Source organism: Gallus gallus, chromosome W (genome assembly GCF_016699485.2).
Source record: "Gallus gallus isolate bGalGal1 chromosome W, bGalGal1.mat.broiler.GRCg7b, whole genome shotgun sequence".
NCBI lineage: Eukaryota > Metazoa > Chordata > Aves > Galliformes > Phasianidae > Gallus > Gallus gallus.
The window spans coordinates 3932852-3958626 of record NC_052571.1 but is presented as its reverse complement, the minus strand read 5'-3'; the positions used below and the strand labels follow the sequence as shown (position 1 = coordinate 3958626).

General features: G+C 48.2%; 1 protein-coding gene across 1 annotated transcript; it reads right to left on the bottom strand.

The window, feature by feature from the left end:
• Positions 1 to 1090: 1090 nt before the first annotated feature.
• Positions 1091 to 25494, bottom strand: LOC107057342. The gene is made up of 3 exons (XM_046905134.1): positions 25380 to 25494; positions 25155 to 25294; positions 1091 to 3902 (listed from the first exon to the last, which is right to left on the bottom strand). Exon 3 carries the CDS (start codon positions 3759 to 3761, stop codon positions 2064 to 2066), a length of 1698 nt encoding a protein of 565 aa, XP_046761090.1. The 5' UTR covers positions 3762 to 3902; positions 25155 to 25294; positions 25380 to 25494; the 3' UTR covers positions 1091 to 2063.
• Positions 25495 to 25775: the final 281 nt, after the last annotated feature.

The window sequence follows — 25775 nt, the reverse complement described above, 5'->3', positions numbered from 1 at the left end:
TCTGTGGCCAGAGGAATGGAAAAGAAGGCATTAGCGATGTCAATGGCGGCATACCACTTGGCTGCTTTTGACTCCAATTCATATTGGACTTCTAGCATGTCCGGCACAGCAGCACTCAGCGGGGGTGTGACTTCATTCAGGCCACGGTAGTCTACCGTCAGCCTCCATTCTCCACTGGCTTTACGCACTGGCCATATGGGGCTGTTAAAAGGTGAATGGGTTCTGCTGATCACTCCTTGACTTTCTAGTTGATGAATCAACTTATGAATGGGGAGCAAGGAATCCCTGTTGGTTCGATACTGCCGTCTGTGCACTGCTTTTGTGGCAATTGGTACCTGCTGCTCTTTTACTTGCAGCAACCACACAGCAGACGGATCTTCTGACAGGCCAGGCAAAACAGATAGCTGCTTAATGTTGTCTGTATCTACAGCAGCCATTCCAAATGCCCATCGATACCCCTTAGGATCCTTGAAATGCCCCCTTCTGAGGTAATCAATACCCTGTATGCATGGAGCCCCTGAGCCAATCACAATACAGTGTTTTTGCCAGTCTTTACCAGTGAGGCTTATTTTGGCCTCCAACACAGTCAGTTCTTGAGAACTCCCAGTCACTCCAGAAATATGGACTGATTCTGTCCCTTCATGATTCGAGGGCATTAGAGTGCACTGTGCACCGGAATCCACCAATGCCTTATATTTCTGTGGTTCTGATGTGCCAGGCCATCGGACGCACACAGTCCAGTAAACTCTGTTATCCCTCTCCCTCCCCTGACTGAGGGCAGGGCCCATCTATTCATTACCTGTGGTAACTGGAGCAACTACACTGGTGGTTGGTCTGTTCTGTAATTCTCTCACCCGTGCTCGCAGTACAGGAGTATCTTGGTCATGCCACTTCCTCATGTCTACTCCATGTTCACGGAGGTAACGCCACAAGGCAACAAGTGATGCAGTCCTATTGTTGTTCCTCACTCGAGCAGGTGTTGCTTTCTGCAACAACGATGTTAGCCACCTGTGTTAGCCCTCTGCGCTCACTGACCAATTAGCCTGATCAGGGCCAAATGACTGCAGACACACACCAGTATGATGAGCAGCAAAATGGCGTCTATTCACTACTAAACACAGCTTATATACATTTTTACCTACATAACCGTGCTGTCATGTCCCACCCTGATTGGTTCACACCAGATAACATTGTGCCTTATTTGGCCATTTCCACATTCTTTTCTCATTCTCCTTCTTCTCCTGTTTTCTCTGCATCAAGGTCAGCACGATAGCACTCTCTCTCTATGCTTAGGGAGAAGCCTGTCCCGTACATCCCGTAGCCCCGCAAGACGCCTACTACAACATCTCCCCCTCCCTAAGCTAAATACTACTTACACACACGCCTAACCCATACATCGCGAAGCAGCGCAAAACGCCTAATCCTAAATATATTTCAGCACACTATTCCTCCTACTTTCTTCTACAATTCTTAAGCAATCATCAGAGCAACAGGGAATTCTTTCCCGTGCTCGGCCAAGCCTTGCCCTGTTACAGCATGAACGCAACAACCTAAACCCCTCTACAACTTTTCAACGCAGTCTACGATAGTCAAAAGTCTTTTCCATCAGTCGTTGAAGGAAATTCTGCAAGCACCCTACAAAGCATGGAAGACACAAAGATTGCAAACCCTACTGCGAGAGCTTTAAGCAATTGCTTTAACCATGAACCCGTTCCCTCAAACAGTCTGATCAGTCAGCTCTCAAAGGGATCACGCTCTTCTTTAATCTTCTGCATATGTTCTTGCGTCCATTGTAGTTGTTTGCGACACACTGTAATCGCCAGGGACACCATAAACATCAGCAACATCGGAAGTGTCAGCATTGCAGGTGTAGTGCTCCTCTTGATGAGTGGTTCTCGATCCCATCGTCTGTCCCTCAGTTGTTCTAGAGTTGGCTTCGGTTTGCCAACGAAGAATTTCTGTAGAAAACTCACACCTAGACTCAGTTTTTGCAGATATGTTACTTATATCTGGTATTACTTCTCGCAATGGTACCCACAGATTTTTTTCCAGATTCATGATGTTTAACTGCCGCATACCCGACAACGCATACCCTTTAGCAAGCCCTTCCTGCGATCAGGAGGCCCTGACTGGCCTCCCCCACAGGGGCACTGTGCTCTAACATGGCCATACTGGCCACATCGGAAACACAGCCCTTGCTGCTGCAGCGATCTTTGCTGTTGCAGGCCAACAGCTACGACAATAGCTGTGGCTAGCCCTTCATTAGTTAAATGAGCCACCTTGAGCTTATCTAAGACATACTGAATAACTTCTCCCCGGATATTAAGCGTACTCGGGCCGGCTCGCAGCAATGCCTTAACATTGTCATGCGATTTCTGCTGCAGGCAGTCAACGATCACTGGCCCTTGGGCCGGTTTCAGGAGATCAGACCCCTCTGCAGCAGCTAAAAGCCTGTCTGCAAAGCTTTGAAAGGATTCATTCGGGCCCTGGGTAATATCTGTGCACGGAGCAGATGGTTCAGCCTTATGCACAAGTTTATTAAACGCTGCCACCATTGCATCTGTGGCTGCTATTAGCTCCCCTGGCCTTAGTCTCGCTAGCTGGCCCTGGGGCGAAGCCACTCCCACGGCCTTCCCTGAAAGCCGCTGTATTCCGGTCCCATGCAGGGAGCGGCGCGGGCCGACCCCTGCCGCCCCGGCACGCCCCCCCAACTCAGCCATCCAGTCCGTCTCCCATAATGTATATTGAACCAGCCTGAGCACCATGCGCATTAGGTTTGTGATGTCACGGGGGAAGAGAGGCCCCAGTGCAGCCAAAGTTTGTAGTGCATTTAATGTCAGAGGCGATTTCAGGCCTCTTTTATCCATAAATTCCACCAGGCGCGTAACACCCCCGGGGTCAGGCGGCACCCATTCGGGACCACGATCACTCACAATCACCAGGAATGCCTCTGGAACTATACCCTTCCCCAAAGCCTCTGATCTAATCCAATTCCAGTCCGTCACATGATCCTTCCCCCTGTACTCAAAGCCAGTCCCTTCTTTCTCCTCTACACTATCACTCGCACTACCGCCCCTGGGAGTGACCAGAGACGGTAGGCTATGCCCCCTGTCTGCATTGGACGGACCTTTTGTCTGGTCCCTCCCCATGTGGGCAGTAAGTTGATCCTGCCCATGTAGATCACAGCTTCCTCCGCCCTCTTGAGTCAGGTAACACTGACGTAATTCTGATAAAGGATACAACATTCCGCCTGAGGGGTCCGGATACGGGGGAGGGGGACGAGACAACGAACTTTCACTCTCTTGTTGTTTGTCTTCTTTTGAACTGAGCGCGGTCGGCTCAGCCGGCGCCATCCCGCCAACGGTCATTGGCTGCTCCGTCTCCTCTCGGCTCCTGCAAGAAACTGCTCCCGAGCCCCCATCGGACCCCCCCGGGTCCGGTGTCTCGCCTCCACTGCCGAGACCCAAAAGGTATCGAGCCTCCACCAATACCTTTCCCTCTACTCTGGCCGCTTTCAACGCCCCCAGTATCAGACACCAAGTTTTTAAATCCGACCCGCCCTCCTGAGCACTCATAATATGTTGCACGAACGCAGAGGTGAGATCATCCCACCTCCGGTGATCAAGAATCTCATGGGGGGTTTTAACCTCCCCCTCCCGCTCTAACCGGGAAATAACTGCGTGGATATCCTTCTTAGACGGAGCATACTTGCCAAAGTAATCTTCACAAAACTGAAGCAGTACCTTAAGAACATGTTCCATAGTCAGTTCCCCACCATCACCTCGGATCTCTGTGGGCGTCCCGTCGTCCCCCCGGGCCCCACCGCAAAACAGGTTCTACTTGCTGGCCAGCACTATCGTCATCACCACGATCTTCTGCAGGGCATCACCCCAATCTGCAGGCTACACTTGCAATCAATACCGCCGTAACCTCGGTCTTCTGCAGGGCTCCCCGCTGCTGCAGGCTAATCAGACTGTCATCACCCCAGCTCTCGTATTCATGCAAAGGGCACCAGACACAGTCTGCTTCCTCACACGGTCCTCACACGGGGCACCATTTGTTGCTTTCTGCAACAACGATGTTAGCCACCTGTGTTAGCCCTTTGCGCACACTGACCAATTAGCCTGATCAGGGCCAAATGACTGCAGACACACACCAATATGATGAGCAGCAAAATGGCGTCTATTCACTACTAAACACAGCTTATATACATTTTTACTTACATAACCGTGCTGTCATGTCCCACCCTGATTGGTTCACACCAGATAACATTGTGCCTTATTTGGCCATTTCCACATTCTTTTCTCATCCTTCTTCTCCTGTTTTCTCTGCATCAAGGTCAGCACGATAGCACTCTCTCTCTATGCTTAGGGAGAGGCCTGTCCCATACATCCCGTAGCCCCGCAAGACGCCTACTACAACAAGCAGGAAAGCGTTTGCCTTCAATAGCAGAGATTTTTGATGATACAGGTGAGGAGGGGGATCCATCCTCTTTAATTAATTGGATTTTCATTAGTTTGATCAGTTCTTTCATTAGGCCCCTTTGCTTATCCTTATCTGCGTCAAACGTTTCTGATACTACTACGGGTTCATCACGATTAATCAATAGAGACACCTGCTGTTGTACTTCACCCAGTCTGTTTGCTAACTCTGAGACGGCTGAAATGGAAACGTGGGTTGGGGGTAGATGTTGCTCATAGTTTTGGAGTGTAAGAATCAATTCGAAAACTAGGGGTCTTCTCTGTTGGTCCTCGTATCTGTGGAATGTGGCTACTAGTGTGGGGGCGTACCTGTCTGGTGCTGCTCTTGTAAGTTTTTGCCATATGTCAGGTGTCGTCCTCACTCTCTCCGGATCATGGTTTTGGCGTGGATCATTAGGAGCAAAATTAGGGTCATAGAACATTTCCACCAGGGCTATTTCCCTCAAATACTGGATACCTTTCTCAATTGTATCCCACGTTTTCATTGCAGGCTGCAGAAGTTCTTTGTAGGGATACATTTCCCTCACAGCTATTAATATTCGGTCCCAGAGGGTTGCATCTCCATCCAAGCATCTACTAATTCCTCTGTCGATGGATTTGTCTCTGGCAATGTCTCCTAGTTGGCGGGCTTCATTACCGTCTAGAGAGAAGCTACTGGCCCCCCTATCCCAACAGCGAAGCAACCAGGTGACAAGAGTTTCATTCGGGCGTCGTTCAAATTCCTTTCTTGAGCTTAGGATCTCAGACATCTTGAGAGGTCGACAAACAGTAATAGAGATCTCCTCTTCATCGCTCTCCTCTCCATGCCTCTTGGTTTTTGCTTTTGCCTTTCTTGGTTCTGAGGAAGTCCCCTCGCCTGGATCTTCCTCTACTTCCTCCTCCACTTCTTCTTCTTCTTGTTCTTTTTTTTGCTCTGGACGCGTGGACACCCGCTTCCATTTCTTGCCTTCTACAGGGGCTACTGACACTGTTACTGGTGTCTGCTGTGACTGATCAGGTCTGACTTGAAGATTTCCCCCTTTGGCTTGCACCTCCACTTGGAAACTCTCTCTCTCCAGAACAGTACTATACAGAGCGCGGTAGGCACAAGCCAAGCCCCAGATAAGCCGTACCTCCTTTGATCTATCTAAGCCGCACCGCCCCTGACTCAAATGCTGGCTCAGTTTCTCGGGATCCCACAGATGTTCAAGAGTGAAATCCCATGGCATGGCGGGTCCCCACGCTTCTAAGATTCTTCCTAAACCTCTCCATATTCCCTTCCAGTCAGCATTCTCTGGTCTTGGAGGAGACTTCTTCCACTTAGCATGAATGGAGAGGAATACATTCAAGGACATTGATAATATGCACACAAGTATGAGCACTAGCTCGGTATTCGAAAAACATGCGACAAACTGAGAGGGAAGCCTGGAAACCGGTTTGAAAGTCTCAAAATTCAAATTATACAACATTGCATAAAGCCACCGGGCAGGTGCCTCCATCAGTGCCCTTATTTGGTTGTATTTGTACACAATTCCACAGCAAGAAATGATGATGTTAATTATAGACCAGTAACTGGCAAGGAACATGATAGCTTTTAATCCCTTATACAGTGCTCTGACAATAAAGTGCAAGCTCATAGCTCCTAACTGCTAAAGGTGTTGCCTTCTGCAACTGCGATGTTAGCCACCTGTGTTAGCCCTCTGCGCTCACTGACCAATTACCTGATCAGGGCCAAATGACTGCAGACACACACCAATATGATGAGCAGCAAAATGGCATCTATTCACTACTAAGTACAGCTTATATACCTTTACTTGAGCTATCGTGCCCTGTCCTGATTCGTCCGTACTGAATCTTAGCCCCTTACTACAATTCCTTATTTGGCTCCTATTGTTTCCTCATTCCTTCGCCTTCTTATCTTGTTTACTTCGTTAGCAAGGACAGTCTGTCTGAGCACAACAGCACCCTTTCACTGTGCTTAGGGAGAGGCCTATCCCGTACAGCAGGTATCCCCGCCAAGCGCCTACTACAACATAAAGGGAGGGGGGAGAGAGAAAAAAACAAACAAATGGAAACCACTCAGTACAGTGTCTGGAGTTTGGCGGCTTGCCCAGGCTGTTATCTAATCTATGAAGGTCACACCAACACCAGCAATGCTTTGTAGTCTCGCAGTCTCTGGCTTAAAGACATCCTTTTTTCCTACTAACGTTAAAAGCTTCAGACTGCCCGCATTCTCCACCAAAAATTTGTCACGGAGTTATCTAGATAGAACTGTGCCTGTGACAGGGGGGCAGTAGGCTTGTGGGCCCCCCCCGGCTTCCCGAAAAAAGACGGAGCAGTGGCAACAATCTAAGAAGGAGAACTTATTTTACTAACTATGATGTTGGAATGCAAGATGACACGATATAATACAATCTAATTGGAAGTAAGGATAATAAATCAAATGAAATGAGAGATAGCGAAAGAGCGATAGAGAGCGATAGAGAGAGAGAGAGAGAGAGAGAGAGAGTGTTTCCGAAACCGAAAGCCCTACTTGATGAAGGCGCACGGCTTGGAAAGCACACCCACTCCTCTCCCTGGCAGCAAGCGAAAGTGAAGAAGACCGCGCGCAACCAGATGACGTATCTTCCGTGATGTATCTTCCTTCTCTGACCATGAGGTCCTCTGGGATATGTAGTTCTTCTTCTCTTTTGTCCATGATGTTATGATGTGGAATACCAATAGCAAAGTTACAAAACCATGTCAGCTAACTAGGGTATAAAGGATCGCCAGTATCCTAATATCCCTAGGCACTTCTGCAACTGCTTCAGTTTTGTGGGAACCAGGAACACTTGGAAATTATCTATGATTGTGCTGGGTATGACATGCGGAATCAAACTCTATAACCACAAAGTAGTTATAAAATCAGGTATGTTTAATCAACGCTGCACAGATGCTGGGTGCAAGGGGGATAACTCCTCCTAACTTGCACACCGTCAGGAAAAAGTATGCTAAAGATGTAGGCTGAACTAATACACAATCAATAGTTTTCAGGAATTCAGATACATTTTCATTACATTCCTGAGAACCCATTAGCATGTGGTCTTTCCCCCCCTCGCACGTGCGTAGTGAGTCATGAGGGTCTCATCCTGGTGGTCGTGGGATGAAGGCTCATCATCTTCCTCACTAAGGCTCATAGTCTTCCTCGCTGTAAACGTCTGACCCCACGGGAGGGGCACCCCCAAACCAGTTTCAGCTTGCCCTGTGGACATCTAATCACCTCACTGCCAGATGTCCTTGGGCTGTTTTTAAGCTCTTATCTTTATGGCCTTCATCTCCCTTGTTATTCCAGACCCAGTGTCTGCAAAAGTGTTTGCAATCCCTTATTATTCTAACACCCTCTACATAAACTATCTCTATTTACACCTACCCCAGTTTCTGTGAAGCCCCTTTCCCTTTTTTACTCTGGGGCCCTTCTCTCTTTTACTGCAGGGTCCTTCTCATCCTTCAGGTAAGACCTTAGTCTTACCTGACCGGACAACACCCAGAAATTTAACTGATAGCCCTGGTTCTTGTACTGTCTGTGTGTTTATACCCCATCCTTTTTCCTGTAAGCAGTTGGTGATTGTACTTGTATGGCAAATGTTGAATCACAGCCTGAACCTCTGATTGATCACCTGAGGCAAGCACTATGTCAGCTGCAGGAGCACAGGTGAAGGCAATCCACCTGTGTGACCGGAAGGGGTGGAGCCTGGCTCCACCTCTCCTAAACCCCATTTAAGGGCTGACTTCCACCAACAAAGGAGTGCTTTCTTATGTTTGCTTACTTTGGTGTTTTTCTGTGAGCTTAGAACATGGGTGAGCATTTTCATTTATTTTTGATTATCCTGAAGAGTGAGAACAGGATCCTGCCCTTATAGAGAGAAGGGCCTCACAGCAAGAAAAGGGAAAGTAGCTTCACAAAGTAGAAGTAAGGGGCAAGTAGAGATGGTTTATGTAGAGTGTTAGAAAACAAGTGATTCCAAGCACTTTCACAGACACTAGGTCTGGAATAACAAGGGGGATGAAGGCCATAAAGATAAGGACTGGAGAGCAGCTCAAAAACCTCTGGCAGAGAGGTGATTAGATGTCTACAGGGCAAGTTGAAACTGGTTCGGGGGATGGCCCCCCTTTGGGGCCAGAAGTTTGCAGCAAGGAAGACTACGAGCCTTTGTCATCACGACCTATTATGCACGTGCAAGGGGGGAGGGACTGCATGCTAATGGGCTCTCAGGAATGTAATGAATATGTATCTGAATTCCTGACAACTATTGATTATGTATTAGTTTGACCTATATCTATAGCACAATTTCTCCTGACGGTGTGCAAGTTTGGTGGAGTGATCCCCCTTGCACCAGGATGTACGTGCGTCACCAATAAACACGTGCCTGCTCTATATCCTTACTGGCTATAGGGTCTGATTTCTGCATGTCAATCCCTTTCCAATGTGATAATCCTTCTAGTTATAAAGCCTGTAAAATACCAGCCTTACCATGGCATTTTACTGATTGTATATTTGTTGATTATACACCTTGCAAGGCAGAGCAAATATACTTATATATATATTTATGTATTTATATAATGTTATTACTTTAGAATATCTATAAATGGGCCAGGGGAGAACATTCCCCTCTAGACAAAATGATCCCTGGACAGATCCCAGGATTTCTGGGATTAGCACCCATAATTGAAAAATGGGGTCCCCTATGTGTTATGGGAAATATTTCCCAATTCCGCATGGTGGACTATTTTCATGGGCTAAGCAAAGATGCATTGGTTTTAAAAGAATGGCAATTAGCTGCCTCTACTGTGGCATGGCCACTGTTAAATGCTTTAAATCAGGGCAAAATGAGGTCCAATACCTTAGAAAATGAAAATCATTTATTATGAGACCTCATAGAGAAATTAGAGCACGAACTTGGTATACTGACAGGGAAAAAAAGCAAGCCAGATTTTTTCCGACAGGGCGGCTCCCTAACATTTCAGTAGATCAGTACCAGGTTCCTGAATCAATAGACCTGGCTCATCCAGAAAATAAAACTTCTAAATTGGATCTCATTGCTCTGCTTGCAATGGATCCCTTGGAGATCTGTCCTATATTAACTCAAAAAACAAAAAAAATACAAGATAGACTTGCAGGGTTGCCCCCGATCAGTGGCCCCCTGCCCAAACTCACTCACATGTGACAGCTTGTCCATCTACAGCAGTGGAATCAATGGGCCTAGTACGACGGTTCCAAGAAAAGCCTAAGAGAAAGTGTGCCAACTTGGTTATTAAGATTATGGGACTCGGGTAGAAAGTGTTATGGTCAACGGGCCAGAAATCTCTAAATTGGCAACTATGACTGTGCACCCCGTCCTTAGGCAGAGGCTATAAGCTGGCGTCCAATATGCCAAAGAAAACCACTCGATAATAGATTGGTTGATGGTGGCATGCCATATGGTCTGACCTAATAAATCAGACATACCATTACATGCAGGGTTATGGTCCTCCATGGAGGACCTTCAATATTACATTCGCGAAATGGGTATAAGAGAGGCGATCTATGAAGATACATTTGACAGCACAGATTTGGTAAAGCACTCAGAAGAAATGAGAGACTTGATCCTACAACATGCCCCTTCCCATCTATGTGGGACTCTAGTTACTATACTAAACCCCCTGGTGGCCTGAGAGTCTGTAGTCCAACAGGCTGCCCAACTGGTAGCCGATCTGGAAGAGACAGAGCGCCTGCAGACCAGGTGCAATATTTGAACATTGGAAGAAGCAGAAGTTCTTCCAGTAACTAAAACTAGGAGACCAACTCCACAAACTCCTCAATCGAGACCCATACAAGTATCCCGAAAGCAAATGTTTAATTACTTAATCTGGGCTGAGGTGCAATTTGCAAAAAATTGATTGTCAGCCCAATCGTGTCCTCCTTCAGCTATGGAAACAGTTAAAGGACAATCAAAAATTTCAAAATTACTCCAAAGAACCTAGGGTAAGAATTATTGATAAATTACCAATGACAACATGGAACTTAGAAGATTTTCTCGTTCCTAGCAGCAAAAAGAAGCCTCCTCAGTTGACACGGGCCATGATGCCAGAGGCACCAAAGATAAAAGACTTGGCCATAGCGCAATTCATGGTGTGACGAGGGATGTTAGTTTCCCTAGGGCCTCCAGATGGGACCGGAGGCCCTATGTAGAATTGACTATTTTTTGGTCCTGAAATAATATTCAGAGGGTTATGGCGTTGGTTGATACAAGCCCAGAAACATCGATAATTTATGGGGTTCTGACTAAATTCAATGGTAATAGAGTGATGATTGGTAGTTTTGGGGGACAGGCCATTTCGGTCACCCAAACATGGTTGAAATTGGGGGTTGGGCAAAAATAGGACAAAGGTGTATTAGTGTCCGGGCGGTACAGGCAATATTGAGAGGCCATGTGAAGCACGAGCCTATTTGCCTGCCAAAACTGCGCCAGATTACTAATGTGAGACAGTATAGACTCCTGGGTGGAAAAGATGAAATATCAAGAACGGTGCAGGAATTACAAAAAGTTGGCAATAAAAGACCTGCACATAGCCCATATAATTCCCCCATATGGCCAGTGCGAAAGTCAGATGGAACATAGAGAATGACAGTGGATTATAGAGAACTAAATAAGATCACGCTGCCTATTCATGCAGCCGTACCCAATATTGCCTCCCTAGTGGACACATTGAGTAGAGAAATAAAAACGTACCATTGTGTCCTAGATTTAGCAAATGCATTCTTCAGTATTCCAGTTGCTGAAGAATCACAAGACCAGTTTGCTTTTACATGGGGAGGCAGGCAGTGGACCTTTCAGGCCCTGCCACAGGGGTACGTGCATTTGCCAATGTACTGCCATAACCTAGTGGCGTGTGACCTGGCTAAGACCACCCTGCCAATTCAGGAGTGGGTGAAAGATCTGACCCACCTTCCTAAGACAGGGGTGGCCCAAGCACAAACGGTGGCATGATGGGTCGCTTATCTCAGCCAGAGGAGTAGTCTGTCTTCATCACCACTAAAAGAACTCCAGAAGATCCTAGGCCCGGTGACATATCATAGTGATGCACCAAAAGAAACATTGGTCACTCCACCAGTGAAGAGTCCTGTTCAGGAGGGGAAATATCCTATCCCTGAAGATGCCTGGTACACAGATGGGTCCAGCAAGGGCAACCTGAGCAAGTGGAGAGTAATAGCATACCATCTCTCCACCGAGACAATCTGGTTTGACAAGGGGAATGGTCAGAGCAGCCAATGGGCAGAACTGTGAGCCGTGTGGATGGTTATAACCACGGAACCCAGGGATGGTATCCTGAATATCTGCACAAACAGTTGGACTGTGTACCGGGGGCTCACTCTTTGAATTGCACAGTGGGCCACCCTGGAATGGACTATCCACGCACGGCCAATCTTGGGCAAAGATATGTGGTTAGACATATCAAAATGCAGTTAAACACAGGACTGTACATGTCTACCACATTTCTGGTCATCAGTCTCTACAATCACCAGGAAATGACGAAACAGACACACTGGCTCGAGTTCAATGGATTGAGAATTCACCATCTGAGAACATCGCCCGTTGGTTACATCAGAAGCTACGGCATCCTGGACAAAAGACAATGTGGGCAGCTGCTAAAGCATGGAGGCTGCCCATACAACTATCTGACATCTCCCAGGCATGCCGAGACTGTGACACTTGCTCCAAGACCGATATCATTGTCTGAAACAACAGCCCATCTTGCTAGAGGACACAATCCTCTCCAGCAATGGCAGGTCAATTACATAAGGCCCCTCCCTCGGTCTGAGGGGGTGAGATATGCCCTGACCTGCGTCAATACCACAAGTGGGCAACCGCAGGCCTATCCAGTACCAAAAGCAAACCAGGCATATACCATCAAGGCACTTAAAAAATTGATGTCTGCCTACGGGACACCTCAAGTCATCGAGAGCAACCAAGGGACCCATTTTACTGGTGCAATGATACAGCGCTGGGCAGAAGAAAATAACATCGAATGGCACTTCCACCTGCCATATAATCCGACGGGGACAGGCCTCATTGAACGTTATAACAGTATTCTTAAGGCTGCCCTGAAGACAGACTACTAGTCCCTGCAGGGGTGGACAAAAAGACTGTATGAAACTCTGTGGACCTGAACGAAAGACCTTGAGACAGCAGATCCAGTGCCCTGAAAATCATAGAATCGTAGAATCGCTAAGGTTGGAAAAGACCCACAGGATCATCCAGTCCAACCATTCACCCATCACCAATGGTTCTCACTAAACCATGTCCCTCAACACAACATCCAAACATTCCTTGAACACCTCCAGGGTCGGTGACTCCACCACCTCTCTGGGCAGCCCATTCCAGTGCCTGACCACCCTTTCAGAGAAGTAGTATTTCCTAACGACCAGCCTGAATCTTCCCTGGTGCAGCTTGAAGCCATTCCCTCTAGTCCTATCACTAGTCATACGAGAGAAGAGGCTGACCCCCAGCTCACTACAACCTCCCTTCAGGTAGTTATAGAGAGCAATAAGGTCTCCCCTGAGCCTCCTCTTCTCCAGACTGAACAATCCCAGCTCCTTCAGCCACTCCTCATAAGGCCTGTGCTCCAGACCCCTCACCAGCTGTGTTGCCCTCCTCTGGACACGCTCCAGGGCCTTGATGTCTTTCTTACAGTGAGGGGCCCAAAACTGGACACAGTACTCGAGGTGCAGCCTCACCAGTGCTGAGTACAGGGGGATAATTACTTCCCTGTTCCTGCTGGCAACACTATTTCTGATACAAGCCAGAATGCCATTGGCCTTCTTGGCCACCTGGGCACACTGCTGGCTCATGTTCAGTCTAGCGTCAATCAACACCCCCAGGTCCATTTCCTCTACACAGTCTTCCAGCCACTGCCCCAAGCCTGTAGCGTTGCCTGGGGTTATTGTGGCCAAAGTGCAGGACCCGGCATTTGGTCTTGTTGAATCCCATCCCATGGGCTTCAGCCCAGCTATCCAACCTATCCAGATCCCTCTGTAGGGCCTCGCTACCCTCAGGCAGATTGACACTTCCAGCCAGCTTGGTGTCATCTGCAAACTTACTGAGGGTGCACTCAATGCCCTCATCCAGGTCATCAATAAAGATATTAAACAGGACAGGCCCCAGCACCGACCCCTGGGGAACACCACTCGTGACCGGTCACCAGCTGGATTTAACTCCATTCACCACCACTCTCTGGGCCTGGCCCTCCAGCCAGTTCCTTACCCAGCCAAGAGTGTATCTGTCCAAGCCACGCACTGCCCGCTTCTGCAGGAGAATACTGTGGGAGACAGTGTCAAAGGCTTTGCTGAAATCTAGGTAGACTACATCAACAGCCTTTCCCTCATCCACCAGACGGGTCACTAGATCATAGAAGGAGATCAGGTTGGTCAAGCAGGACCTGCCCTCCGTGAACCCATGCTGGCTAGGCCTGATCCCCCGGTTGTCCTGCACATGCCATGTGATCTCCCTCAAGACAATCTGCTCCATAATCTTCCCCAGCACCGAGGTCAGGCTAACAGGCCTGTAGTTCCCTGGATCCTCCCTGCAGCCCTTCTTGTAGATGGGAGTCACATTGGCAAGCCTCCAGTCTTCTGGACCTCACCCGTCAACAAGGAGCGCTGATAGATGATGGAAAGCGGCTCGGCTATCACCTCCGCCAGTTCCCTCAGCACTCTCGGGTGAATCTCATCCAGCCCCATGGACTTGTGGCAGTCCAGTTGGAGTAGCAGGTCTGACTGTTTCCTCCTGAATTGTGGGGGGTTTAGTCTGCTCCCCAGCCAAGGCTGCCAGGTCAGAGAGTGGAGAAACCCGAGGATAACTTGTCTGACTTTTAAAGACTGATGTAAAGAAGGCATTCAGAACATCTGCCTTTTCCTTATCCTCAGTGGTCACATTGCCAGCCTCATCCAGTAGAGAATGGAGATTCTCCCTGGTCCTCCTCTTACTGTTGATATACTTGTAAAAGAGTTTCTTGTTCCCTTTTACCCCAGCAGCCAGGTTGAGTTAAAAATGCTTCAGACAACATGGGCCTCCCAACTTTGGATCCAAATAACGGGCACTGATAACCAGGTAAGACCCCAAATTGGCAATTAAAATAATCTGTTCCCTGCTGCTGAGAATTTAGGTCTGGGAACCCATAGAATAAAATGGCCTTGGAAGGTGCAGGTAGGACCAAAGTGGTGTGGTCTGCTTGCACCTTGGGGTAGATTATTGGAGGTGGAAGGATCAGTGTTTCCTCTGGTAATCGGTTCCATGGCCTACTGATATTGTGGTCAACACTCCGGTCTTCATTGCCAAAGGGACCCTCATCACGTCCCTATAGCAGATCAGGACACCCCCTTTGGTTCCTGATATAGTCTTGCAGCCGCAGATATCTGGCCAAAGGGTGTGGTACAGGCAGCTGGGACATGCCCCAGTGCAAGCTGTAGTGTTGACCCAGGATAGGAATACGGCCTGTATCTTGCCCTGGAGGGCAGACCTTCCCCTCCTGGTACCCCTGAAACATCTGTACTACTCTCCATGAGTCTTTGAGTCTCTAGGATCACTGGAATGAGTGAAATGCCATTGAAGCTTTCCAGTGTTGCCATGAGATCACGTGCGATACCCAGTGATGGCCTATGTGGAACTGATGGAGCATAGGGTGGACCTTCACCACATGACTGCATGCCTCCAGTAACACCACAGAGCACTGGCCCATGAAAGGACATGAACCTCAACCACACACTGATCATCAATCATCTTACATTGTGTCAACCTGCATTGCAACAGACAATTGTATAAGCATCACCATGCAGTGTGTGTTTTTTTTAAAGAGCCTAGATCTTTGGATATGGGTGAGTATTTTTTCTCTGTTTGTCTCTTTTGTCATTCCACCATGATAACCTTTCTAACTGTAACAAGGAGACACAACTGTTTTTCTCAAAGGGAAGGAGGGATCTGTGCTTCCTGCTGCAGTCAGGTGTTGCTTGTTGTGCTTGCCACCCTCTGGTCTGATTTGTCACTGCATTACCCAGCCTTTGTTCTTCTGGTAGCCTGGGCAGATAACCTTTCTGCAATATTCAGCAGAAGGAGTACGGTCCTGAGTTGCCCCAATATTTGAGAAAGGTTTTACAGTAAAATAAGTGTTTTTACTATGTCCCATTGTTGATCTGATAGCTGTGTGTGTGTGTGTGTGTGTGTGTGTGTGTGTAAGCCTGGTGCACTGAGAAAAGTAATACTAGCAGAATTAATACATCACAGTTATATAAAAGTCATTTTAAAACTAAACATTCCTGGCATACTCTTAGTAGTTAAGAACTGAGAGCATCCGGGTGTTCATAAGGTCAAGTTCTGCATCTGCAAATGTCCTTCAGAAGCCAGGAGCAGTCAGCAGTTGTGGTCAGGCTGAGCCGCTCTCAACCCACGGGCAGGCGTGCAGAGCTTGGTACAGGGCTGCAGACAACCTGAGGTGTGATGAAGGGAAGATGGTGCTCAGCCAGGAGCCTCACTGCAGGAGGATGGTACTGGGGGGCTATTGTGGGACCCTGGTGCAGGGGCTGTGAGGAGGTCATGAGGAAGGAGCCCTACAGATCTCAGTGTGCAGGACGAAGGTACAACTTGGACCAGGAAGAGATCAGAGTCTGCCTAGAGCAGAGGTTGGTCTCACTCAAGTTGTGCCTCTAACAAAGTCAAGACTGCCAGATGCCCATAGAGGCTTTGAGGACAGGGACTTCCCAAGCCAGATCATCTCCTAGAAGGAGTCCAGCAGAGGGCCAAAAAGATGAGAAAGGGCCTGGAGCATCTCCCTTATGAGGAAAGGCTGAGTGACCTAGGTCTTTTCAGCCTGGGGAAGAGAAGACTGACGGGATCTTATTAACGTTTATAAATATCTAAAGGGAGGCGGGAGGCAAATGTATGAGGCCAGGCTCTTCTCAGTAGTGCATAGTGATAGGAAAAGGAGCTGTGGCCAAAAACTTGATCGTAGAAAGTTCCATGCAAACGTGTGGAAGAACTTATTTACAATAAGGATGACGGAGCACTGGAACAGGTTGTCCAGAGAGGTTGTGGAGTCTCCTTTCATAGAAGTATTGAAGACTCATCTGGAAGCCTACTTGAGCAACCTATTGTAGGGAACCTGCTTTAGCAGGGAGGTAGGACATGATTTCTTGAGGTCCCTTCCAATCCCTGTGATTCTGTGAAGAGCCCTTCATGAGTCTTTCTTCTAGGATATGAGCCAGGAGGAGACAAACATGACCTCCCTGGGTCAGCCATCCATCCACAATTCCCCCATTCTTTTCTTGCACAAGCAAAACAGCCTAGGTAACCTTCAAGAGCATTTTCTTAACAACAGCAATAACCGAACAAATTATGAGGATTCCCACCACCAGCAACATCAGTAGACAAAGGCCCTCCTTGACAAGGCCACTAAGCCATCCCGTGACCTTGAGCTAATAACAGAAAGTCTATGGCAGCATGATTTTGTAGCAAGGCATGCTGTAAGCTGTTTTGATCAAGCGGAAGCTGTTCGAAAAACGATAGTGCAACCCCTGTGGCAAGCGATAAGTGCTCAATGTTATCATCACATTCAGGGGTTAGCAGAGCACGCTTCATGCGGTTAGTGGTTAGAGAGACTAATGTTTCAAAGCTGGGCAAAGATAGGGGCAAACATAGTTAATTTTCCTAAATAACAATGTCCACCTATCACCCGGCTGGGGATGCCTTGCCACGCTCTGTCTCCACAGATCAAAAAGATGTCCAGAAGCAATGCCTTTGCAGAGCCATTGCACCATATAGTCGTGTTGTTACCTTTTGCAGCTGCGCCATAGGCACCCAAACCCTGTCTTTTTGATGTATTGGTGCCACAGTAATCACCAGCATCCCAATAAGTAAATTTATCACTGCTAGATACATTAGTCCAAGAGGTCCAATTCAGCCCTTTATAAGGATTTAGGCCCTGCTGGGTATTACCAAATACAAAGCAGGTCTGGGTCCAATTTTGTGACATGTTCCCTGTCGCCTATGACCCCATAAGTTACAGTTCCTGGGGATCCCAAGGCAGCAAGACATTTAATGCAGCAATCAGTTCAGTGAAACATCCCAGTCCGTGTAGAAGCCGCCGTAGAGCTGGTGCAGGCAGTTGTCAGCGTCGATGAGAAGGCACAGCAGGGTCTGCGGAGGCCACTGCCACCCCCCCACCCCCACCAGGCTGCCCTGTGCCAGCTTCTGCAGCTCAACGGGCATCACAGCACTGAGGCAGTGCTTCTCAATGTAGTCCTGAAAGCCCTGCACTCCCATGGTGAGCACCGGGTGACAGTGGAGGCAGCTGTAGTGGCAGCTGTTCAGCAGGGGGTCATATGGCCTTCAAGGTGTTAGCAACAGCACGCCACACCGGTCCCAGGAGCTTCAGTAACTTCTCATCCTTCCCCCCAGATATCCTACAGTCCCACATATGATCTCCTATATCACTCCATTCCAAAACACTGAATATCAGTGTCGCCTCCGTAAGATATTAGTGTCGTCAGGCCCATTTTACCAGCTCCGACAGGCCTTTAAGAGACACTTGCTCCCCTCTCTTAGAGAGGATAGTTAGGAGCAGTTTCTCTGCAGCTTCCCACTCCATCGTGGAGGAAGAGGGCAGGGAGCAACCCTGCTTCCAGCTACTGCGACACAGCAGTGTGGCTTGTCCGGCACCCCGTTTCCAGCTACCGCGATACTTGCGGCTTGTCTGGCGCCCCACTTCCAGCTACCGCAACACTTGCAGCACTGCAGTTTGTCCAGCGCCAACCGTCTGCAACCGCTGCCTCGGCTCCCTCTTAATCCAAGGTTCCTTTTCTGTTCGATCTTACTCCAAAGACCCTGTCCGGGCACCACTTGTCGCCAAGCGACTTGTCCAAGTCCCCTGGAGAGCAATATTCAGCCAAGGCACAGCATGGATAAGGCCACACACCAATCTGGTTACCAGTAGCCAAGCCATTTAGTAACTTGTCATGGTTTTGTAACTTTGCTATTGGTATTCCACATTGTAGGGCAAATGAAGGTGATGACAAAGCCTTTATTTAAGAAATAGGCACACGAGGGAAAGATATCAAAAAGAATCGACTCACCCCTCCCGGTAGCAGCGCGCAGACCGAGCCGAGCTGAGGAATGTGTCCCTCCCCCGTTCGTACCGCCGCCCCGCCGCACTCACACACTCACAGAGCCCACCCATTGGTTCAGGCTGTGACCCTGGAATTCCACTACACTCCACCCCTTCACAGCATGAACCAATGACTGAGCAGGTAGGGGGTGAGCCCCTGCAACCTGGTGGCCCAAGACACAATGCGCATCGCGACGCATACACAACACCCGCCGCAATATAGGATGTCAAGACAATAAAGGCAATCAGTGGCAGTCCCCTTCACGGTTCTGTTGGGCCAGTACTTGATGTTCTTTCTCGAGGCGTATCTTTTTCAAGGACCAGTAGCGCTTCTGATTCATGCTCTCCAGTCCCCAAAAGTTCAGCAGTGCGTCACAGGGTGTCATGATGTTTCCTCATAAGCGTGTTTGAGTGATGTTGCTCCTGCGGGCCATCCTGTGAACTTAAAACCTCAAGGGGAGTAAAACAGATGTTTAATAGGTACGAGGAGGGGTAGGTCCGCCCTCCACGGTAAGATGCAGGCTGTATTTCGGTCTTGAGTCAACACCTCTGCCTGTATCGGGGCACGTCCTGGCCTTCGATACCACACTCTTTGGCCCGAAATCTGCGACTGAATCACTATAAAGGGTACCAAAGGGGGGGTTCTAATTTGCCACATGGACATGATTAATGTCCCCCTTGCAATGAAAACAGGGGTGTCAACTATTACCTCTGTTGGCCATACACCGATTACTGAAGGGTTTACTGATCCCCCAACCTCTAACTATCTCCCCCAAGGTGCAAGGAGACCACACCATTTTGGTCCTGCTTGCACCTTCCAAGGCCATTTTACCTTGTGTCTCCCGGGCTCTAGGTCATCAGGGGCAGGGAGCAGAAGATTATTCATTGTGCCAACTTGTGGCTTGAGTGAGGTGTCCTTGCTTGTAATTTGTATCCTAAGTGGGGAGGCCCAAGTTGTCTGCAGCATTTTTAAAGCACTGGGTCTGCCATCTCTTGGTCTCTCATTCAAGTCTCGCAGGGTTTCATAAAGCCTTTTGGTCCACCCCTGCAAGGACTGTGAATCTGCCTTCAGAGCAGCCTTCAGGATCCCATTGTATCTTTCTATTAGGCCTGCTCCTGTTGGATTGTAGGGCAGGTGAAACCGCCATTCAATGTTATTGTCTTCAGCCCACTTCTGCACAGTTGCACCTGTGAAATGTGTACCTTGATCACTCTCAATAACCTCAGGAGTCCCGTATGATGCCATCAATCTAGTTAGAGCTTTGATGGTAGAGGCTTGGTTTGCCTTTGCTACAGGATAGGCTTGCATCAGTCCACTCGCTGTATCGACACAAGTTAGGGCATATCTGGCCCCCTCAGATCGAGGAAGGGGACCTATATAATCGATCTGCCATCGCTGTAATGGGTTGTGTCCTCTAGCGAGATGGGCCGTAGTTTCCGGCAGAGGTCTTGGTCTCATTCGTGAGCAAGCGTCACAGTCCTGACATGCCTGGACAATATCTGGTAACTGTATGGGCAACCCCCATGCTTTAGCTGCTGCCCACATGGTTTTCTGTCCTGCATGCCGTAATTTCCGATGCAGCCAGTGAGCTATGTCTTCTGATGGTGTACTTCCCAACCATCGGACTCGAGCCAGTGTGTCAGCTTCATCATTGCCTGGTGACTGCAAGGGTTGATGTCCAGAGACGTGGTATGCTCGTACGGTCCTGTGCCTAACCACGTTCCATATATCAACCCACATATCTTTGCCCCAGATAGGTCGGGCATGGATTGTCCAATCCTGAGTGGCCCACTGTGCTATCCAGAGCGTGAGCCCTCGGTAGACTGCCCAACTATCTGTGCAGATGTTTAGTGCACTGTTGCCAGGCTCTTGAGTTATCACCATCCACACAGCTCGTAGCTCAGCCCACTGGCTACTTTGTCCATCCCCTTCTTCAAACCATATTGTTTCAGTTGAGGGATGGTATGCGACAGCTCGCCACCTACTTGGGTTCCCTCTGCTGGATCCATCTGTATACCAGGCATCTTCTGGAATAGGGTATTTTCCCTCCTGTACAGGACTCTTTTCTGGACAAGTAACCACTATTTCCTCAGGTGTCTCGCTGTGATATGTTACTGGCCCAAGTATCTTTTGAAGTTCTTCCTTCAGTGGAGATGATGACAGGCGGCTTCTTTGGCTAAGATAGGCAACCCAGCGTGCTACTGTTTGTGATTGGGCCACCCCGGTCTTAGGAATGTGAGTTAGGTCTTTTACCCACCCCTGAATTGGTAAAGTTGTTTTGACAATAACCTCTGCGGTCTGAGTTATTGGTTCTACTGCCTGCAATGCAGAATAGGTAGCCAATAACTGCTTTTCAACCATGCTGTCTCTCTCTTCTGCTCCATGCCAAATCTGTGACCAGAACCCAATTGGGATTCGAACAGAACCCTGGCGCTGCCACAGCCCCCAGCCAAACCCTTCTTGGGTCACATGCACATCTAGTTCGGCTGGAAGGGTCGGATCAAATATACCTAGCGCCTGGGCCTGTTTAACAGCTATTTTTGCTTGCTGGAAGGCTTCTTGTTCTGTTCTACCCCAATCCCATACTTGGGCTTTTTTTGTTAATCGATATAAGGGTTTTAGCAGTTGTGCTAAGTGGGGAATAAAGGATCGCCTATATCCTAATATACCCAAAAACTCCTGCAACTGCTTCGGTTTCGTAGGAACCGGGAACGCTTGGATCTTATCAATGATCGCACTGGGTAACACCTTAGTCTTACCTGACCAGACAACACCCAGGAATTTAACTGATAGCCCTGGTCCTTGTACTTTTTGTGGGTTTATAGCCCATCCTTTTTCCTGTAAATAAGTAATTAATGATGGTACTGTCTTTTCTAATGCCTCGATTGAGTCAGACGTTAACATCAAATCATCGATGTAGTGGAACATTTTGACAGTAGATGGTTTGTTCCAATTTGCCAAGTCACGTGCCACCAAATTATGACAAAAAGTAGGTGAATGCACGTACCCCTGAGGTAGAACTTGAAAAGTCCACTGCCTGCCCTCCCACGTGAATGCAAACTGGTCTTGGGACTCCTTAGCAATTGGAATGCTGAAAAATGCATTTGCTAGATCCAGAACGCAGTGGTATGTTTCTATTTCTCTACTTAATGTATCCATGAGGGAAGCGATGTTGGGTACAGCTGCATGGATCGGTGGCGTGACTTTATTTAGTTCTCTGTAGTCTACTGTCATTCGCCACGTACCATCTGGTTTCCTGACTGGCCATATGGGGGAGTTGTATGGGCTGTGTGCAGGTCTAATAATCCCTACTCTCTCCAGCTCCTGCACAGTCTTGGTAATTTCTTGTTGCCCACCCGGGAGTCTATACTGCTTTGTATTTGTGATCCGGCGTGGTTGTGGCAAACAAATAGGTTCAATTTCTGCATGACCCCTTATGATTGCCTGCACTGCCCGGATACTAATACATCTTTCCCTTAATCTGAACTCTCCCACAGTGGTTTGGAGAGTCAAACCCGACAGGATATCAATCCCCAATATGTACTCTGGAATTGGGGCGATAGACACCTTGTACTCCCGGGGTGGTAGACGCCCAACCCCCAATTTCAACCATGTTTGTGTTACGGGGATCATCTGCCCCCCGAACCCACCTATCATTGCCTTAGAGCCTGAAAATTGGTTTGGGTCACCATATATAATTGATGTTTCTGCCCCAGTATCTACTAATGCCATAACCCGCTGTACATTCTTTCGGGACCAATGAATCGTTAGTTCAACGTAGGGTCTCCGGTCTCCTCTGGAGACCCTAGTCTTGGGGAATTTTGGCTCCGCTGTCAAGCCATCAGCTGTGCAATCCCTAAGTCTTTTTCCTCTGATGGCTCAACTGTGGCTGCCCGGGCCACCTGAGGAGGTTTACGTTTTTTTGATGGGACTATGAAGTCTTCTAGATTCCACGTGTTTTGTGGAATCCGTTCTATGAGTCTAACTCCTTCCCTTTTAGGGGAGCGTTGGAATCTCTGACTGTTTGGTAACTGTTTCCATAGTTGTAATAAGACCTGGTTAGGCTGTCCATCGATCTTTTGAAATTCAACTCCAGCCCTAATCAGGTCGGTAAACATTTGTTTTCTTGAGACCCTGATGGGTCCAGATTGAATTACATTAGGGGCAGGTCTCCTAGGTCGTGGTGGAGGATGGATGTCCGACTTTTCCACCACCATTCAGACATTGCGCCTGGCGCGCAGGCGCTCTGTCTCCCCCAGATCTGCCACCAATTGGGCGGCCTGTTGTATAATGGCCTCTGAGGCCACTAGGGGATTTAGTATGGATACCAAAATTCCATACTGATGTGGTGGAGCCTGCTGCAGGATGAGGTCCCTCATTCCTGCGGAAAAATTTTATCATATCTGGGCTCTCAAAATTGTCCTCATAAATTGCCTCCTTCATACCTAATTCTCGGATATAATTTTGTAAGTCCTCCATAGAGGACCACAGGCCGGTATTTAATGGTATGTCCGTTTTATTTGCCCATGTCACACGGCATGCGGCCATTAACCATGCAATCAGTGAATGATTTTCTTCATTGTGTTGCACAGCCGCATATAGTCTTTGCCTGAGGGCCGGGTGAGTAGTAATTGATGCCAGTTTTGAGATTTCTGGCCCATTCACCACAACGCTTTCTGCCCTCATGTCATATAGTCTGAGTAACCATGCTGGCACACTTTCTCTCGGTTTTTGTCTAAAGCGTTGTACTAAATCCATTAATTCAGCTGCCGTGTATGGGCGAGCTGTTACATGTAGTGTGCTCTGGGCAGGGGGCCACTGGTCAGGGGGCAGCCCCGCTGGCCTGTCCTGCGTTTTTTTTGTTTTTTGAGTTACAACTGGTTGGATCTCAAAGGGATCTAGCTCTAGTGGAGCCTCAAGATCTGACTTCTTAGTGCTTTCATTTTCTGAGTCCAGTTCATGTGGACTCTCTTGTATAGGATCCCCAGTTATTTCTAGAGAGATGTTTCGGATTTTTTGTACCGGAATTATAGGGTTAGGTTTTTTCCCTCTCAAAATTGCAACCTGTCTTTCCAGTTCTTCCACACGGTCGCGTAATAGTTGATTTTCATCAGTGAGAACCCCTTCAGTTATATTTAGCCGGTTCAAGGCCATCAGCAGCGGCCACGCCACCGTGGAGGCAGCTAACTGTCGTTCTCGTGTAGTGAGTACGTTTTTGTTTAGACTACTGAAATACTCAGCCAGGCGGGCTGGGGATTCCTGAACATTTCCTGCATCCCGTAGGGGACCCCATTTTTCAATAATACAGGCAATCCCGTGATATGGGGATCCTAGGAATCCCGGGATGTGCCCTGGCAAAACTTCACTTATGGGGCTAGCCTTTCCCCGTCCAAACCATCCCATGAAATTGTTCAAAAATGTCATGGTAATTATTTTAAGAGGCTTATAATTGGGTATCTTTAAAGATATTTGGCTGCCTGGCTCGCCAAAATGTAGGGCAAATGAAGGTGATGACAAAGCCTTTATTTAAGAAATAGGCACACGAGGGAAAGATATCAAAAAGAATCGACTCACCCCTCCCGGTAGCAGCGCGCAGACCGAGCCGAGCTGAGGAATGTGTCCCTCCCCCGTTCGTACCGCCGCGCCGCCGCACTCACACACTCACAGAGCCCACCCATTGGTTCAGGCTGTGACCCTGGAATTCCACTACACACATCATAACATCATGAACAAAAGAGAAGAACTACGTATCCCAGAGGGTCTCACAGTCAGAGAAGGAAGATACATCATGAAAGACACGTCATCTGGTTGCACGCGGTCTTTTTCACTTTCGCTTGCTGCCAGGGAGGAGTGGGTGTGCTTCCAAGCCATGCGACTTCATCAAGTAGGGCTTTCGGTTTCAGAAACTCTCTTTTCATTTGATTTATTATCCTTACTTCCAATGAGATTGTATTATATCGTGTCATCTGGCATTCCAACATCATAGTTAGTAAAATAAGTTCTCCGTCTTAGATTGTTGCTGCTGCTCCTTCCCCCCCCCCCCCCCCCTCTCCTCAAGAAGCTGGGTGGGCTCGCGAGCCTACTGCCCCCGTGTCACAGGCACAGATCTATCTAGATAACTCCATGACAGGGGGGCAGTAGGCTCACGCCCCACCCCCCAGCTTCCCGAGGAAAAAACAGAGCAGCAGCAATGATGCGTTGTAGTTGACAGCGTATGTCAACAAACAAGTGTCAGAGATATACACTCAATGAGGAAGGTAGTGGTGGCTGGTGCACAGCATGTGCAAACATCAAGTGACACCAGCTGTGCTCTGGGATAGAGAAGTACCTCACAACTACTCATGAACAAGTAATAGAGATGAGATAGGAAGAATTTACCAACAAACCAAATTATTATGAATGAGGATTGTATAATCAACAAACATACAGCGCAGCGTGGTTAGGCCAGTATCCACAGATCATACAGCTACAAAGATTATCATGTTGGAAAGGGACAATCAAAAATAAAAGAAAATGCTCACCTGTGTCCTAGGCTCACAGAAAAAACTCCAAGAGACATAATCTCTTGAAAGGGATCCCTCCTCAGTGGCAGTCAGCCCTTAAATGGGGTCCAAGAGAGGTGGAGCCAGGCTCCACCCCTTCCCGTCACACAGGTAAATTGCTGTAGAACAAATGAAGGCAATGACAGAACCTTTATTTGAGAAATAGGCACACGAGGAAAAGATATCAAAAAGGAATTAACTCACCCCTCCCGGTAACAGTTTGGAGAAAGGGACAAGCTGAGGAATGTGACCCTCCCCCATTCGTACCGTCGTGCCACCAGAGAGAAGGGCGGGGGCAAAGGAGGACCCACGCAGACTCAGATTGCACAGGAAGTAATGCAGAGACGGAAGGAATAGCTCCAAACCACCCCCCCACTCCAGGCACCCGCACACTCATGTAGCCTAACCATTGGTTCAGGCTGTGACCTTGGAATTCCACTACAATTGCCTTCACCTGTGCTCCTGTGGCTGACTCAGTGCTTGCCTCAGGTGATCAATCAGAGGTTCAGGCTGCGATTCAACAGTTCCCATACAAGGATGAAGAGACAAAGCAGAATTAATGTATCCAATACACAATTTTCAGAGTGATTAAGAAGGGTT